The sequence below is a fragment of the Colletotrichum costaricense genome (assembly GCF_030867565.1).
Source record: "Colletotrichum costaricense strain IMI 309622 chromosome Unknown Scaffold_20.1, whole genome shotgun sequence".
NCBI lineage: Eukaryota > Fungi > Ascomycota > Sordariomycetes > Glomerellales > Glomerellaceae > Colletotrichum > Colletotrichum costaricense.
Genome location: NW_026848249.1, coordinates 748,686 through 760,949, shown reverse-complemented (window position 1 = coordinate 760,949; position 12,264 = coordinate 748,686). Strand labels below are relative to the sequence as shown.

The 12,264-nt window shown below is 49.8% G+C and overlaps 5 protein-coding genes across 5 annotated transcripts; all 5 read left to right on the top strand.

Annotated features, from left to right (window-relative positions):
- Positions 1 to 1,276: 1,276 nt before the first annotated feature.
- CCOS01_14426 (polysaccharide deacetylase) lies at positions 1,277 to 1,570 on the top strand (the record flags this gene model as incomplete). The annotated part of the gene is made up of 1 exon (XM_060462570.1): positions 1,277 to 1,570. One exon carries the CDS (start codon positions 1,277 to 1,279, stop codon positions 1,568 to 1,570), a length of 294 nt encoding a protein of 97 aa, XP_060307055.1.
- Positions 1,571 to 1,832: 262 nt separating this feature from the next.
- Positions 1,833 to 2,684, top strand: CCOS01_14425 (esterase/lipase; the record flags this gene model as incomplete). Its single annotated transcript, XM_060462569.1, has 1 exon — positions 1,833 to 2,684. One exon carries the CDS (start codon positions 1,833 to 1,835, stop codon positions 2,682 to 2,684), a length of 852 nt encoding a protein of 283 aa, XP_060307054.1.
- Positions 2,685 to 3,339: 655 nt separating this feature from the next.
- On the top strand, positions 3,340 to 7,098 carry CCOS01_14424 (uncharacterized protein; the record flags this gene model as incomplete). The annotated part of the gene is made up of 2 exons (XM_060462568.1): positions 3,340 to 3,712; positions 3,770 to 7,098. 2 exons carry the CDS (start codon positions 3,340 to 3,342, stop codon positions 7,096 to 7,098), a joined length of 3,702 nt encoding a protein of 1,233 aa, XP_060307053.1.
- Positions 7,099 to 8,145: 1,047 nt separating this feature from the next.
- CCOS01_14423 (uncharacterized protein) lies at positions 8,146 to 9,226 on the top strand (the record flags this gene model as incomplete). Its single annotated transcript, XM_060462567.1, has 4 exons — positions 8,146 to 8,295; positions 8,352 to 8,848; positions 8,900 to 8,967; positions 9,018 to 9,226. 4 exons carry the CDS (start codon positions 8,146 to 8,148, stop codon positions 9,224 to 9,226), a joined length of 924 nt encoding a protein of 307 aa, XP_060307052.1.
- An 814-nt stretch (positions 9,227 to 10,040) lies between these two features.
- On the top strand, positions 10,041 to 11,989 carry CCOS01_14422 (uncharacterized protein; the record flags this gene model as incomplete). The annotated part of the gene is made up of 3 exons (XM_060462566.1): positions 10,041 to 10,061; positions 10,276 to 10,590; positions 10,667 to 11,989. 3 exons carry the CDS (start codon positions 10,041 to 10,043, stop codon positions 11,987 to 11,989), a joined length of 1,659 nt encoding a protein of 552 aa, XP_060307051.1.
- Between the last annotated feature and the right edge of the window lie 275 nt (positions 11,990 to 12,264).

Below are 12,264 nucleotides of genomic sequence, written 5' to 3'. Positions count from 1 at the left end.
CGTATGGGGATGGAGATAAGAGCAGGAACCTACCTGACTCGGTTGCTAGCCGGACTAAGCTTGGAGGGGATAGATGGTCTTGAACTAAATATTTGCGGAATGGCGGCGTCCGCAGGGTTTCACATCACCACAACTCTTGCAACTTGAAAGTCGAAATAGAGCTCTCATCATAGGTCGATGTTCCTCGAGATACAATCTCACTGCGAATAACAGTTATAGATGATGTTTATCACTGGGAACATTACACATCCGATTAGAGGCATGTTTCGTGGGTAGATCGATCATGTAGCAACTGCCCGTTCCAACAAAGAGGGGAAGAGCTTGCAAGGATGTGCGCATGCAACTTTCTGTACCATATGTGACTGTTAGGATCTTTCCAAAATACTTGACCCCCTTCAAAACCATCGAGATCTGGAATTCTTCATAGGCGCGGATCGGAGGTTCTACTAATGATCGAATGCTATCGGCGTCCAAAATGCTTCTGTTTGAGGTGGGATGGCGGGGCTAGCGGCGGAATTTCCGGCGGTTCCTCACGCGCAGATCGGGGGCGGAACTCGGAAAGAGTTCCGCTATGACACTGATCGGCGTGTTTCACTTTTGATTTGTCTAGGAGAGATATCTCTCGTGGAGAACATAGGCGACACCATTCTCCAGTCTCATGCAACAAGGTATGGATGGAAAAATTGATATTTGAATGTGTGTAAATCTCAGCTGGTTTGCGCCCACGATTATATCGTACAAAGGGCGTAGAGAACATCGGTGCTGGCCATATCAAAGGTTCCGTTTCAAACTCCGAATGCCACCAACCGCAAATCCAAGTTGGCCCAGGCGTCTTGATCTTCTTTCTATAATATCTTCCTGATTGTAGCGATATCATATAATCGAGTTCTCCCTGGATCAAAATATTTTTCGTCAATATGCGTTCAATCGATGAGATTACATGCGTTGTCTGGGATCTTTCCCGGTTTGGCCCGGTTCTTCAGTAATTCGGTAGAACACCAGTAGTTGCACGGCGGGGGGAGGGGATGTTGAAACGGCTTTTCGGAGTACACGACACACTTATGCGAAGAATAAAGAATTCCTCAATATGATAAGCATGCTAACCGCAAATAAGCAAGTCAATACTGTGACGGCTTACCGACAAGCATTTATGGAAGACCAATACGGAGGGTACCCAGATTCTTATTGATTGGCTCATCATGACTGTGAGGCTTACTTCCCGGACACAGGTAAATCCTGGGCTAAGATCGATTACTCCTGGAACGCCACGACCTGGATGAACCCCCTCGGGGCGAGAACACTGAGTCCAGTCGAAACGCCATCCGACGGATATATTGACGACCTGCCCCCGACGATGTTCGCCAAGTTAGCACCTAGAAGCAACGGTCTTGTCAATGCGCGTGATGTCGAAGATATATGGCGGAATAATTTCATCGTGCTCATGATGAATTTGTCTTCCCATCTCATCTTACCCGGGTGTCTCTGGCGACCTTATGCTATTTTGTTGCACAGATATTGTTCAGCCCCGATCGATGCTTTGGCGGCTCCTCATTACTCACGACTTCTATAGACTGATTTGCTAGTAACACTTGGCATGGCGATGCTGCGTTCTCTGATGGTTCAGACTTGCGTTAAACTCGGTTGATCGGGGCAAAGCAAACCGAGCGCTTGTTCAAATACACGAGGATCCAATTCTCATTACAACTCGTGGACACATCACTCCATCTGTCAGACCAACTCTCCAGTCTCAAAACGCGGGGTCGACATTTTCACGTTAGTTTCTTTCATTCTGTCACGAGCTACATCGATTCGAAGTCGGATATTCTCACGAAATGAGTCTTTTGTCATCGTTTGCGGCGGACTCCGCATGGCCGCTGTGGGATAGCGAACCCATCGATGGGGCATTCGAACTCGACCTTTCACAAGGAACTATCGATCAAGGAGTTGTCAAAGCAGTTTCAAGACCATGGTTATTTGGATACAAACCAACAGCGAAGTCAAACGGACGCGCGGTGCTCATTCTGGGTGGTGGCGGCTACATCGAGCTCATGGTGGGCCGTGAAGGTGTCGCTGTCGCACGCTGGCTCGCTTCTCTCGGTTTCGAGGCCTTTGTACTTGTGCACCGATTCCCGACAGCAGAAACAGGACCCCAGGCCCCCGTCGACGATGCCAGACAGGCGTTGCGTCTGATCGAAGAGAAGGCGGCGCCAGCGAGGTTAGCATTGTGCGGTCTGTCCTCCGGCGGCCACCTTGCGTCCGCGCTGCTGGCCGAGTACCCGGCTTCATGGGCGTCTTCTTCCGGGGCACCGGTGCCGAAGCCGGAGTTCGCCATCATTGGATACGGACCTATCTCTACCAATGCCAAGGGGCACACCATTATTCCCAATAAGGCACCCCTCGAGCCGCCGGCGAAGCAGGAGCTTTACGATGTTGTCATCCCCGATCAGCAGATTTCGCGCCCGGCACCGCCAACCTTTATTGTGTATTCTGCCAGCGATCCCGTGGTGCCTGTGGTGAACGCATACCGGCTTGCGCAGGGGTTGCAAGCAGCGGAGGGGTCTGTCGAGCTCCACGTTTTTGCTGACGCGCCCCACGGCTTCGCTTTGGACACTGAAGGGTTGCCGGTCTCGAAATGGCCCTCAATGGCCGAGGAGTGGTTACGGCAGAGAGGATATCTGGCATAAATATTTGAGAAGTAGTAAATGTCAAATTCTACACTACATTTAGACTATTTACCTACTTGTTCTACATGAAGCTTGCAGAGGATCAAACCGCCTGATGAGACGAACATACGACAAACTCAATGGGCTCCTGCTGTAAATGAAGACCCCGGCCGCTATATCAAGTTGCATCAGGCACCCAATTAGCCCCCAACCGCCACATCAGCCATCGAAGGATCATGCAGTCATCTTTAAGCGCCCGTTTCGCGCCAAATATTTCGGACTGCCACCACAGAAACCAGGAGCTGAAGTCGAAATGTCGGAAACTAATGCAAGGCTCCCGGGGGTTGCCCCTACATTGACACACATAACACAAGGGTCTCTCAGTATTGAGGCGCTCATAGGCCCATCATCATATGGAGAAAGTAGCCCGCCCTGATAATTTTTGCCTGGAGGCTAAAGAAGCTTGGATAAAATATAGACACTTCGGTCACCCGACTGTAACAGGCGATTACCGAAAATCTGATCTTGCTTGCCTCAATCAGGCTCCGCCGCTCTTGACAGTATAATGTCACACCTTGAGCTTCGTTCAACTTGAGAAATAGAGAAACTTCTTGGAGAAGAACGCTTTCGCACCCGTTTATTTCATGGCAGCACCTTAAGCCCCACTACTCCCAACATGGCGCCTAGGTCGGAGTATTCGCGGTCTTCGACAAATACCCGTAGTCTGTTCGATGATGATTTTACGGAGAACAACAAGAACGCTTTCATCGTTGGAACGCATCCACTTCTTCAACGGGATGTAGAGCTTGATAGCTTCCTAGCGAAAAAATCCGTTAGCGGCGAGGACAGAAGCGCAGACGACACTACCAATCACACAGCAGCATGGTGTCCAACATGGCTTCGGTCAGGGACATTGTTGGCGTTCGCCGCTTTGTTCCTCCTCTTCGGCGTCTCTCTCATTGTCATGTTTCAATTCTCCCAGCAGAATAGTGGTCTGGTCACCACACGGCAGAGCCTCGTTTACCTCTGGCGATTTGGCCCAACAGCAAGTAAGCGAAAACTGTGAAGACTTTGTGTCAAGATAGGCTGACATTCAATAAACCAAGTCCTCACTCTGTTGTCTATTTTCTGGTCAAGAGTCGAGTTACAAGCCATTCGCTATATGCCTTGGATCGCTTACCGCGACAACCCATCGATGGGCAGAGACGGGTACTCTCTCGACTACACAGCAATGCTGTCGCCTTCGATTCTTTATCAATCCTTGCGGAGAAGACACTTCCTTGTCTTCATCATCGCTGTTGTGTCTCTTTTCATCAAGATCCAGATTATTCTTGCCCCTAGTTTGTACAGCCTGGTCAGCTTTCAGGCTAAACAACCCGTCGATGTTCGTGTGCTCGACTCGTTCAATATCAGTACTCCAGCGATGTCCAACAGAGAGACTAGTGCATACTACATTGCAAAGGCCCTGCAGAATCTCGAGATGAAGCTACCATTTGGGGTCACAAAGGAAGGGGCCTACCAGACGTTCTCGTTTCGTCAGGGCTCCGGGCGGGGAACAGAAACGGAACCGATTACAGTTACTGTCGATGGGTACTTTGCAGAGATGAAATGTCTGAAACTTAGTAAGTACTCGCATACGGACCTCAAGGAAACAGGCCCCGCCAGGAGCTATTACGCCTTCAACGCCAGTCTTTTGTTCGAGGGCTGTGATCAGTCTGTCCCAGTCACCACCGATCGAATGATGTGGATCAATTCCAGCCCGAACGAGACGACATTACAGAGCAGTTGGAATGTCAACAACCTCCTTAATGAGCCAAAGCCGTGCTCAAACCTTCCACAACAACACAACCAGTCTTTGTACTACGCAACTCGCATTGGACCGTCAGCAAAGAATACATCTCACCCTAATGTTCTTAATTTTGCGGCGATCTTGTGCTCCTCGACGGCCTGGACAACCCCAGTGGAGGTAGTTGACGATGGTGTGAGCCCGAATATGACGGTCATACCGGGCGGGTCCAGAAGAACAGTCAACGCGGACCTCTGGTCATTGTTGGGGAGCTCCATCCCTGAAACAGTTGGTCTATGGGCTGGCTCAGGGACCGGTACGATCTTTGGGCCGATCATTACAGGTTTCCAGTTCAACGGAAAGGGAACGAACAATGACACTGATCCATCACTATTCACTAATGATGTTCTGTACGACGCGGTCATGAACACGAGCAGTATCTTGGGCCCTTTGATCGGCCACTATCGTCTGCGAGAAGAAAGCGATTCCCAAACAACTGGAACAACAATCGCCACCATCGAAAGGCTGACAGTCAACCAGTGGGTCTCGCTGTCGATGACAGCGCTATTCTTCCTGCTTGCTGTTTTGACCGTAATCGCCCTGCTTCGCTACCGAAAGAGGATGTCAGTATGGCACAGAGACCCTGCTACAATTCTCGGAAGCATGCTTTTCTTCCGCGACAACATGGATCTGTCAAACAACATCATGGCTTCTCAGTCGCGTAGTCTCGACAATGAGTGGAGCTCTTGTGAATTCACTCCCTTGGTACTGAGGACATGGACACGTGTGCCGATCTCTGTCCTGGTTCTTGCTATCATCGGTGGGCTGTACTACACTTTAAGTGTATCGAAAACACAAGAAGGGCTTGCCTCTATAAATGCCGATGGTTACTTACATCTGCTGTGGACATCTGTTCCAGCACTGGTAATGCTTTGTGTTACTCTGTATGTCGGCTGCTGCGACTTCGCATATCGAGGTTTGGCAACACTTTCAAGCCTTTCTCTGCGACCGTGTAGCGCACGATTTCTCGATATGTCATACCTCGACATGATGGGTCTAAGGGCATTATACTGGTCGGTCCGAAAGTGTGTTTGGGCTGTCACCCTGTCACAGTTGCTTACCTTCCTCTGCGCATTTCTGACAACTCTTGCTTCGGTTATGTTCACCGTAGACCCAGTGCCTAGCTCTACGAACGTCCAGCTGCGGCAGACAACATGGTTTGGATCACGTCAGATGACGTTGAACAATGCCGGGTCCTTCGCAGCAACGCGAGACTCATTGAGCAGCCTTGTCCTGCGTAAGGGTGATGGAGCCTTGACATACCCACGGAACACCTACGATGATCTCGTTTTCCCGGTTCTTGACGGACTGCAAGGAACAGAGGTTTCTCCGAATGTTTCTATCCAGCTCAGCGTCCCGGCTGCCAAATTGGCCCCTACCTGCGTCCAGTTGCCCGCCAGCACCTACAACATCACATTCAGGAACTACACCGAGGAGGACAAGTTCTTCGAGGTCCTTATGGTCGAGTCGTTTGATTGTCCTAATGGAAATCGAGCGAAGCTTCTGGGAATCATCTCTATGAGCAGCGCTACGAACAGACTAGGCCGCTCATACTTTTCGGACATCCTTGAATCACCAGGAAACACGTATTCCATCAACGGCCTTTGTAAACTTGGCTTGAATATGAGCGCTCCTGATTACATATACTCCCCATTTCGATTTCAAACTTACGTTTGGGGAGAGTTCAACAAAGAAAGAAACGACCTTGACCATCTCTCCATCTGGAGATGTAACTACACGTGGGTCGAGACGAGTACCAAGGTCTCATTATCCATGGAGTCGGACGGCATATACATTCTCGACCCCGAAAAGCCGCCGGAACCCGATCTATCAACTACGAAATTCTGGGACCCTCCATTTGACGTTCCTCACTTCGATTATCAGTTCATCAACTTCCAAGCGGGTGACGCATTCCCCACTGTTAGCCTCAACGACCCGCTCGCTGGTTCAATGGAAAGGCAATTCACAGTCTTGATAGAGCCATACGGCCAACTACCACTGAGCGCATTGGGAGATGCTAGCCAGGAATCCAACGCTCTCGATGGCCTGAAACACAACTTGGGGTTCATTGGTGCCCAACTCGCCAACTTAGAGAATCGCTTTGGCGTCACTGAAAATTCCAGAAATCGCCCTCCACCTGCTAATGGTCTCCCATTGCTTGAAGCAATCATTGTAGACAGAAGCAGACGACGTTTAGTCCAGAACCCCACTATCACATATATCTTGATGGCGGTACTGGGCTTAGTGGCTCTTTGTAACATAATGGCAGTACTCTCCGCCGCTACGAGGCATCTTAGTGGAATCCCGCGGTTGTTCGATATGGAAGTGAAAGGGCTGGCGCCAGATGGTTTCCATAGCATGGCGTCCATGGTCAACCTGCTTCAGGGCTCAAATGCACCAAGTCACCTACCACAGAGTGTTCATTTACTGTCCAAGGGCGACCTCTACAGTCGTGTGGATGATTTGAGCTTCAGAATGGGCTGGTTTCAAAGAACCCAAGGTCAAACTAGGCATTTCACTGTTGGAGTACTGGGTGATGAAGAGTTCGTGTATTTGCACGAGGGTAAGGGCATCAGAGACACAATATGAAGGCTTTAGTTGGTTAAATGAAAACGGGCCAGAATTCTGAAAAGATCTTCGTCTGTCAGTAGCCAGTTTGCAGGCATGTAGGGAACTTCATCTTAGTACCTTGGAGGTTGACAAATCGTCATATTCAGCACCGTAATCCAGGGTATGTCGGTATCGCATTCTTCAAAGGCGCGGAAGGCTTACAAAAGAAAAGAGTGAAGACTTATTCGAGCTTTTAAGTATTCAGAATTTCAGACGGCCCCTGAAGAAAATATCATGGCATTATAAGAGCACGTCTCAGCAGTCCAGTCCTCCAGTCAACAGTGACTCGTGATATGATATGTTTTGAATTCTCCAAGGTCCTTAAGCAGATTGGGCCAATGTTTCTTGTGGTTGATTGTCGTCGCCTCCCATCACCGTGCCGTGCCTGTCACCGGCGATCAATGCGAACGGATCAACCCCTTCGGCAGCACGGCACCGGGTCACACATACTGCTGCTGTCTTCGGTATCGGGTTTTCGTATCTCAGCACTTTTTTCATCCCATCTTTACCCTGACTGCGGATGGATTACTCAGTTTGATCAGTTTCTAGTAGGGAACTGCTGCTGTCGGCCTCCCATCTAGCTTGTGTCAGCCTCGGTCGGACGTCAATTGAAAGCTTACTGGTTTCCCATTTCTACAGGTTTTGAAACACCACACGAAACCATGCGAGCCCCGACACTCTAATACGAATACTATTCAGCCCCAATTACATCCTCAAGTAGGGGACCTTCTGTGTGCCAGATCCTTGATCTGTGCTGCAGCGGTGATTTGTATTTGTCGGCGTGTCTTCATGTCAGAAACTGCAATCCCAAAGTATCCCGGTTGGATATTTGTCCCTTTACATCGTCGCGAATGCACCGACTTTACGATTACTTCTACAACTTTTACCCTTCACATCGGTAATATTACATCGGGAGTAATCCGGTCAGTTCTGGAAGCCAGATATTTCTGCGTGCTGGCCACAACACCGAACTCGTCAAGTCACTCGCGCCACTTATCACCGGAGCGTCTACTCACTACCGTCAAGATGGCGATCGCTGAACAGGGCATGGTCATGATCGTGGTGGGGGCGATATTGATGTTTCTTAACACCTTCTTCGTCGGTCTACGTCTGTATACTCGGATCTTCATCACGAAGCATGTCCGACCCAACGACTACCTACTACTTACAGCTCTGGTTCGTACCCCAATTCGCGGTGTATGCATTCGCTTTATCTAATTCTATGCTTGCAGGCCGCCTTTGCGGCTCTTTACGCTCTCTTGGTCCTAGGTGTTCAAGGTGGAATTGGCGGCAGCATTCTCCAGGCGACGCTCCCCGGAATCGCCAGTTCTCTCAAAGTACTCTTTTTCCTGGAAATCATTTACGTAGTACTCACCTCCGCGATGAAAGGAAGCATTGCTTTGACCTTCATTCGACTATCGCGCTCGAGGATCCTGACTTCTCTGTTTTGGGTATCGATTGGCCTGGACGTGGCCATCAGCCTTGCTTTCATCATCTACTTGTTGGTCCAGTGCCAGCCGATTGATTTCGCATGGAGATTACTGGATGCGAACGCAAAGGGGCACTGCCTGCCTCTCACGGGTCAGCTCTACATGGGATATGCGCTGTCTATCGTGACGGCGACCCTGGATGGTCTTTTGATGGTTTCGCCATGGATCATGATGAGAGGTCGCAGCCTGAACTCAAGACTGAAAATGTACATTTACGGCATCTTCGGCTTGGGAATCCTGTAAGTTCTATTTCAAGGTGATTGGAGGGCCTTTACTAATAGGAATACTAGCGCGACAATCGCAAACATCATCCGCCTCGTGGCACTGGTCAAACTCAAGGGGTCAAGCGACCAGCTCCGTATGTGTTGATAACTCCACTCTGGGTTCCGAATGCTAACAACAGTACAGTCGATGCTGCACCCGTATTCAACTGGTCCGCCATCGAGGTCAGCATTGGTATCATCATTGCCGGATTGATCGAACTCGGCCCGCTTGCCGCCAAGTATAATATCAAGGGTTTTGAATCCTACGCTGGCGACGACACTGTCATGCTCACAAAGCCAATTACTCACGAGTCGAGGGTAGACGACTACGAGATGGAAACAAGGAAAATGTAAATCGAAGCAACGCACATAGGATGTCGAAGGTCAAGAAAAGGGCTGGCAACCGAAAGTCATTGGGCCGTGTTCTCTGGCAGAATGCTCTTTGACTACCACGCCTAGAAACAGGATGCAGACCCAAACAAGACGGTCATTAGCTTCTCGATAATGATGAATGTTATCATGGTCTTAATAATGCAATAGTTCATAACCTTCCCGTCTCAAAGCGTGTGAGAGAGACATGCACTCTAGTCTGGTTGGACTTTTCCCCTCCCCAATAGCATTGCATTGGTCTAGAGAAATGAGACAGGGAACTCCGGTGTGGCCTGCTCTTGCAAGGCTCTCATTCAAGAATCTGTCTTGATACAATTACTTGGTCGATTCCTGTCTGGAGCTAGTAAAGCCGGAAAAGGTCGCCAACACACAAAAAATTAGAGTGCACAGTAATTCGTCACACGGTATGAAGACTATTAGGCATGCCATCACCCTTCTCAAATCCAGCTAAGACCGGAGGTTCCAGGCAGTCACTCTCAATTCTGTGAGACTATTGGCGAGACCAATGAGCGACGGATGCGGCGCGGAACAAGGCTGTGTCGTCTTACGATTGGGGGGCGGGGCGACTTGACAAGACTCACACCGGACACATTCCCAAAGTGGAATCCCTTCTCTTTTGGATGCATCGAGCCGGTAACTTCGTTCGTAGGAACACCAATAAGGAGTCTCTCCGCCACACCCAAATGTTCCTTCTCGTCACTTTTGTATCTCGTTGGTTTGGAGGTTTCTCAAAAGTTGACATGTATCAGCCCTACTGGGCTGGCTGACATTGCCCAAAATGGCGTCAAGATACATGGCTGTGAAATGGCCGTATGACCTTGAAAAGAGGCAACATCAAGACAGAAGGATTGGCCCCCAGAGCCAGCCCGCGCCGAGGATGGAAGATGGCGGACATTAATCTGCTCGATGGAAAACATATAAATTGAAGAGCATTCTCGCCTGGTAGTCAACTTACAGAGACACCGGGCATCGCAAATCAACCTATTCCTTCACTAAAACTTGTCTTTACCTAGACTGGCTATCAAACTCCTTGTCTCTTTGAAAAGATTGTGTTCAAAAGCCTTCAGGGGTTTCTCTTTGAAATGCGCAACTACGAAAAGTTCACGACAGAGAGTGATCTCGAATCGGCAAAAGACGAATGTCTTCTATACGAAGATGAAGTTCTGCCCATTCACTTCATAGATCAGGCGGCTATTATTCGTAAAATCGTTTTCAACTATACCTTTCGCTATGACAGCGTCCTCGACGCTAGAAAGCTTCACGAAAGTCTACTCCAACTTGTGTATACGCCTGGATGGCGTAAAATTGGCGGCCGTCTGCGAGCCAATGTAAGTCATGATGTTCATTCTGATATCAAGAACCCGTTTACTTGCCGGTACTGACTGCCATCGTGAAATCGTGCAGAGTGAAGAAAAACTCGAGATCCATGTACCACGCGTTTTCACCGAGACACGCCCTGCCGTGAGATTTTCCCACGTCGACCACCTCAACACCAACATCGACTCCCATCCCCTTGCTTCGAGGCTGCCCAAAGCAACAGGAAGTACACCATCTTTACAAGAAGGCAGTCCAGCCTTCAAGTCTTTCGCTGCGCCTGTTGATCTGCGAAAGAACACCAACCATTACTTGAGGAGTGATGAGCCCTTGCTATGTCTTCATGTCACATCTTTCGCAGACGCTACACTAGTAGGACTCACCTATCCACATTCGCTCGCCGATGCCATGGGTATATCAGAGCTGCTCAAAGCATGGTCCAATATCATAATGGGCAAAAGCTATCTGGTCAAGCCTCTTCAGGGCACTTATCGAGATGTGCTTGACAGCGCAGGAACAGACCACGATAAGGAAGTCTCGCAAAGAGAGTTCGCTTTAGAAAGTAAGCAAACTCGTGGCGTTGCTTTGGTGTCCTTCATTGCCAGATATGTATGGGATATCGCGACTCGCCGAACCGTGCAGGCTCGACACATCTATCTGCCCGCCAACTATCTGAGGCATCTGCGCCAAGGAGTCGAGCAAGAGTTGAAGGAAACACATGGTGGAGTGGTTCCCTTCGTCAGCGACGGGGATCTCATCACAGCTTGGGGTTCTCGCCTTGTCATGTCGTCACGACCATGGAAGAGGTGCAGTGCAGTGATATGCAACGTATTCGATATCCGCCGGCGTTTGGAGAATACGTTTGCGCCCGAGGGCCCGTACCTGCAAAACCTAATCCTTCCAGCAACGACTGTTCTATCCAGACAGGAGGCTGCCAACGCCACGACGGCACAGATTGCTCAACATCTGCGCCAAGCCATCGCAGAGCAGACCAGCGACATGCAGACCCGAAGTCTCCTGCGTCTCGCACGTAACTGGTTTGCAGCTCTAGGTACAATGCCCCTGTTTGCGCGGTGGGATTCCCGAGTGATTGCCTGCTCCAACTGGACCAAGGCAAAATTCTTGGATGCCGCCGATATCAGCTCTGCTGCCTCGGGCGACGTTGGCGAACACAAGCCCTGCACTGGGGTGGTGGGGAACTCTGCGGCGGATGCGGCGCAAGATCATGTCAGACCAGTCATGTTCTGGGGCACCACCATGAACACGGATGACAAAACTCGTGACGCTTTTATGATATATGGCAAGGACGAATCTGGAAATTACTGGGTTCAGGGGTTTTTGAGAAAGGAAAGCTGGGCCCTGATTGAGGAGGAATTTCGACGCTTCGGAAAGGATTCGAAGGAATCTATCTGACTTGGGGTACATCTTATCGGCGTCAGACTGAGCCACTGTAAGATACGAGCTGGCAAGGAAGTGTACTAATTAATCCCATGTTCCCACCCCTGCTCAAGTTTTGTTCCTCAAGTTTTGTTTCCAGCGGTTCCTAGGGCTGCATATGCAGGATGTGACTGACAGTTGGAAGAAACACCAACGACATGCTACTTCATCAAATTCAACCCGGGAAGAGGAAACTATGCGACGGAGTAGCATCGCAATTGGCCTGGCTGAAGATAAGAGGCGCCGCCAAC